This window comes from Lemur catta, chromosome 7 (assembly GCF_020740605.2).
Source record: "Lemur catta isolate mLemCat1 chromosome 7, mLemCat1.pri, whole genome shotgun sequence".
Classification (NCBI taxonomy): Eukaryota; Metazoa; Chordata; class Mammalia; order Primates; family Lemuridae; genus Lemur; species Lemur catta.
This window is the reverse complement of record NC_059134.1, coordinates 68,151,322-68,156,623: the sequence shown is the minus strand read 5'-3', so window position 1 is coordinate 68,156,623 and position 5,302 is coordinate 68,151,322. Positions and strand designations below refer to the sequence as shown.

The 5,302-nt window shown below is 55.9% G+C and overlaps 1 protein-coding gene across 1 annotated transcript; it reads right to left on the bottom strand.

Annotated features, from left to right (window-relative positions):
* Positions 1 to 256: 256 nt before the first annotated feature.
* On the bottom strand, positions 257 to 3,034 carry RASSF10 (Ras association domain family member 10). Its single transcript, XM_045557556.1, has one exon. It carries the CDS (start codon positions 2,805 to 2,807, stop codon positions 1,287 to 1,289), a length of 1,521 nt encoding a protein of 506 aa, XP_045413512.1. The 5' UTR covers positions 2,808 to 3,034; the 3' UTR covers positions 257 to 1,286.
* Positions 3,035 to 5,302: the final 2,268 nt, after the last annotated feature.

Genomic DNA, 5,302 nt, shown 5'->3' with positions numbered 1-5,302 from the left:
GGGCATGTGCATGGGTGTACGCCAGACAATAGTAATTCAAGTCAAGTCGTTAGCTCACTTTTATCCAGGGCTACGTGCAGTTGTTAATCAAATTGTTCACCCAGGATGTACTATGTATGACATTGTTTTATTTTTTCTTTTCAGGCCTTATCTAGGAAACCCTCTTATTTACACTATCTGAATTTATGTTTGAACAAGTAACTAATTAATCTCTGACCAAAGATACTGAAGTTAGACTTGAGTCTGGGTAAAATCTGTTGAGGTTATGGCTGCTTTTAATCATATAGCTTATTTCAAAAGCTGAATATTAACAAAGATCTTTGCTTTCAAGTCTTTAACTAGAGTGCACCTTGTTGCAGCAAATTTGGTTGTGCATAACATGAATTCTGTAACTTCCTGTTATTTTTTCTGAAATAGTGATTGAGTCAATGAAGTGGCAATATGAATTAAAGGACAACACACCTGCCTTTGCAGGAACAGGTCCCAAAGGCCCAGATTAAATTTTAACCAGGACTATGTTTGCCAGGATTCTATATCTCAACAGTGTTATGTTTGGCTTTTGTAATAATAAAAGGCTATTTTGGGAAAAGAATTTCCTTTTAACATATACTGTATTTACCAGGAGGAAAAACAGTTAGATTTCGAAACAGTTTAGCCTTTTAAAGAAAATAGAAGGCAAATGATTTAGCAGATGGGTAATTCCCGAATCTGCAGAAATGTAAACAGCCAGGATTTTGGTGCCTATGGGTTTTATCAAAGATGCGAGACTGAGACCAATACCAGTGAGTTCTCTTTGGCTAGTTTTAACACGTTTACAGTCACAATTAACATTTAAGGAATTTCCTTTTCATCCAAGTGTTTCTATTAAAGCACTTTATGCCACAAACTAAAGTTCTAGCTCCTTCCCATACAGAGGAGTGATGAAATCTCCACTTTTTTTCTTTTTTTTGAAAATGGGCTTGGACCACGTCAATTTCCCTGGGGTGTTCGTTTTCCAATATGGGGGGTTCTCACCTTCTCCCTCCTCCCTTCCCTTAAAAGAGCTTGGATTGGAGACCCGGCTTCCTCGTCCCTCTCCCTCTTCCGCACTCACGCCAGAGGAGCACCGCTGCTGGGCAGGCGTCCCCAGCCCTCCCCCGGCCCGGTCTGAGCCCCCGGCTGAGCGGGGCTGCCCGGCAGGAGCTCCGGGCTCATCCCAGCCTGGTTTCGAGTCCCTGAGCCGGCCGGGCCAGTGCATTCCGCAAGAAAGGGAGAAAGGCCCATCCCCGTCTCCCTCCCTGCTCCTCCTACACTAGGGATTCGCACACAGGCACCGAGTCCGAGTCCTGGCTGTGCATAGAGCTCAGCCCCGTATCCGAGTCCTCGTCGTTGCCAGGACAGCTCTTGGCCAGCCCGCGGGCCTGGTCCACCCACACCTCGGCGCAGGCCTGAGGCCCGGGTTCCCGCGAGGGTCCTCCGGAGCCGGGAGCCCCATCCGGCGCCACCGTCAGCTCCAAAGTGTGCAAAGTCTGGAGAAGGCCCTGCAGCTCGCGCTCCTTGCTGTCCCACTGCTGCTGGCTGTAATCCAAGTCCGACTTGACGGCCTCCAGGTCCGTGTTGAGCCGGAGCCCGATGTAAAGGCTGGTGCTGAGCTGCGTCCTGACCCGCTCCTGCTCCAACAGCAGCTCGCCGTCGGGGCCGCCGTCGGGCTCCGGGGGCTCCTCCCCCGCCGCCAGCTCCTCCTGGCGCCGCCGCATCCACCTCTGGTTCAGCTCCTCCTGAATCTCGGCTGAGAGGCGCTCCAGCAACTCCTCCTGCTGAACCCGCTGCTCCTGCAGCCGCAGCAGGTCTTCGCAGCGCCGGGCCAGCTCCTCCAGCGCCGCCGCCGGGGCCTCCCCGTCGAGGGGCGCCGCCGCCGCCTCCTTCTCCACCGCCGCCACCTCCTCCGGCTCCTCTCCCGGGCTGGGCCCGTCGAGCTCTATGCCTGCCCCCACCAAGTAAGTCTCCTGCACGTAGTTGACCCCGTGCCGCCGCATGCGGTCCAGGTGCACCTTGGCCTCGTAGCGGTCGATCTCGCGGTCCAGCTCGCGGAGCCGCTGCACCTGCTGGCGAATGGTGTGGTCCTGGGAGAGCACCAGATGCACCAGCGTCTCCATGCGCTCTACAGACGCGCTCTCGTGGGTCCGCGGCGAAGACGAGCAGGACGAAGCTGTGGACGACGAAGTGGACGAACAGGACGACGGTGGCTGCTGCTGGCGCCGCCTATTGAGCTTGGCCAGCTTGCGGAAGGCCTTGCGCACCACCCGCCGCTGCTTCTCCTGGGTCATGGCCAGATTGGGCCGCGCCGGGGCCCCCCGGGCCGAGCAGGGGCGTTCGCGGCTGAGCACGACGCGTGCCTCGGCGCTGCGGGGCCCCGCGTTAGGCAGCGACGCCTCGCTGCGCACTAGCACGAAGCGCACATTCTCTTGCTCGTCGCCCCAGGCTGCCCAGAGGCGCAAAATGCGCGTCTTGTTGGGCAGGATGCGCTCAAATCCGCGCCACTTCTCCACGATGCAATAGCACTGAGGGGGCCCGCACAGCATGCCCTGCTGCAGCACCTCGTCGTCATCCTCGTCGTCCTCGTCCGGAGGTTCGGGTAGCTCCCCTGGGCCTAGCGGGTCGCCGGCCGCCCCCCGCCGCCGACCCGGCCGCTGTCTTCGTCGCCGCCGGCAGCCGTCCTCCAAGAGCACTCGCACAACGTCCGAGCAAGTGGTGCGGCGGGAAAGGCCAGACACCAGCTTCTCCTCCTGGCAGATCCACACCGATATCTTCTTCTCCGAAGGATCCATGGCGCGACCGGGGCGCAGGTGGCAGGTCCGGCCGGGCTCTGCTGGGGAGGCAGGGGCAGCGCGGGCAATCCAGCAGCTGCGGTACGGGAGAGGAGCCTGTGACCCCTGCCGGCGGCGCCACTGGCCCTTCTCCCTGGCTGCGCACCGAAGGCAGGAGGCCGGCGCTGGCTGGAGCGGCTGCGGCTGCGCTCGGCCCGGACGGCGTGCGCTCCCGGGGCAGCGCGCCCGGGATCGGGCTCCCGCCGCTCTGGCTCTGCCCAAGGTGCCCGGGGCCTCCGGATTTTGCTCCTCCCCATGTGGCTCCACCCCCTCCCGCCCCTAGCGCCCTGAACTGCGGCTGGGAGCGCGGGAGGCGCAGCGACCAGACCCGCCCCTAGCTGCCTCGCCGCTCCGGTGCGCCCAGTCCGCCCCTCGAGCTCGTTGCCGGCTTCCAGAGTCTCGGCCCCTTCCGCCAACTTACTGCTTTGTCGCGCGCCGGCGCAGGGGAGGACTTGGGAACCCTTGTGCTGCAGGGCCAGGAGCCCTCGCCTCGGCAGGGATCAGCCCTGCGTCTCCCTCGGCTTTCTGGCTCCTCTCCTGTGTCTACCGCTAGCTGGACGCACCTTGCTTGACTTTCTCATTTTTCCCGGCGCTCCAGACGCGATTCCTAATCCCTCAAGGCAGCGCCGTCAGGGAAGTGCCCTTTGCACAGGCAGGGAAACCGAGGCACCCAGCGGTCTCTAATGGAGAGACATCCTAATCGCATTGCGTGTCCAGCTAGCAGCTCTAAGCGCTGCCTCTTACTACGGGGAAGGCCTTCCAGTCTCCCTCGACAGGAAGCAATATTTGCATATTCAAGGAGAACAAGATGCGGCTTGGTGAGCAAGTGTAGGCAGGGAATGTGTAGGCTGGAGGGGGACGTTCAGAGGCAGCTACTGGTTCCGTGGGTCCCCACACTCCCTCGGCTTCCTGGCAGAGGGACTCATTCTAGTGGGAGTTCGGGACCCAGACCCAAGTTACAAGTATCCCCACCCCTCACAGTAAGAAGAAACCTGAAGGTTTGTGACATTTTCTAGTATCCAGAGTGGTCCAGAAGAGTTAAGAGCCAAGTTTCATAGCACAAGAAACCCGAGGCCACAATACAGATGAACTTGTTTCATCCTTAGCTGCTGAGAGAATGGTCCTTTGTGTGCAAGGCTTGCCCTGAGCTTGTCCTTGTGAGAAAGGACTGATAATAAGCTCATGAGGTCTGCTAATAAGCTCATGCCCTTGCTTCAAGACCTTGGATGGCTCCCCATTGCTTCTTGACTAAAGCATTTTTCTTCATTCACTGATTCATTCAGTCAATATTTATTGAGTACCTACCGTGCTCCAGGTCCTGTGCTGGGGATTTAATGATGAACAAATCACTAGTTCCGGGTTGCAAGGAGCTCACAATCTAGTGGAGAGCACAGCCCAGCGAACGTTTCCAACACAGTGTCTTCTGAGCTCTGATAGGGGAGGTGCTAGGGGAACCTGGAGTGGCATCCAACCCATCTGGAAGGGAAAAGAAGGCTCCCCCCACCCCCGCCCCAGAAGGTGGTATCTTAGGCAAGGCCCAAAGGACCGTTTGAGTCTGCCAAAGGGAAAATAGATGGAGAAGAGGGGCAGACAGCATTCAGGCAGAAGGAACAGTAGTGCAGAGCCAAGGAATCAAGAGCATTGTAGTTACTGAGGCTGCAAGGAGTTTAAGTGAAAGAAATGTCTAAAAATGAGGTTGGATGATTGAATAGGAGCTGGATCAGGAAGGGCCTTTAATTCCATGCTTATGTGTTTGGATTTATCCAAAGGACAATAAGAACCTATAGAGTGCAGATCTGGGCTCAAATGGCCAAGTAAAAATTTCAGCCCGCCACTTGTTAGCTCTGTGGCCTTAGGAAAATATTTAATCTTGCTGAGCCTCAGTTTCCTCATCTGTGATATGGTGGTAATGAAAATACCTGCCTAATAGAGCCGTTATAAGGATGAAATGCCTGTACCTGTTAAGTCCACAATAGTTTTATTGGAGGGTTGGAAACCTTGAAGGTTTATTAGTTTTCTATTGCAGTGTAACAAATTATCACAAACTTAGTGACTTAAGACAGTACCTGTGTATTACTTCACTGCTCTGTAGGTCAGAAGTCCAGCTTTCATGGCTGCTGGGTGCTCTGCTCAGGGTGTCCTAGGCCAAAGGCCAGGTGTTGGCTGGTTTGAGTTCTTGTCTGAAGGTTCAGGGGGAAAATCCACTTTCAGACTCATTCAGGTTGTTTGCATGACGTGGTTCCTTTCACTTGTAGGTCTGAGGTCCCTATTCTCAGGTTGTCAGCTAGGGTCACTGTCAGCTCCTAGAGGCCTTTCTCAGGTCCTTTCCATAGGGCACACCTCTTCCCCTGCCCCCAATTTTAAAGCCAGCAACAGCATGTCACACCCACCCAGTCCTCCTTTGCTTCTAATCTCTCTGCCTTCCTCTTCTGCCACTAGCTGGAGAAAACTCAGTG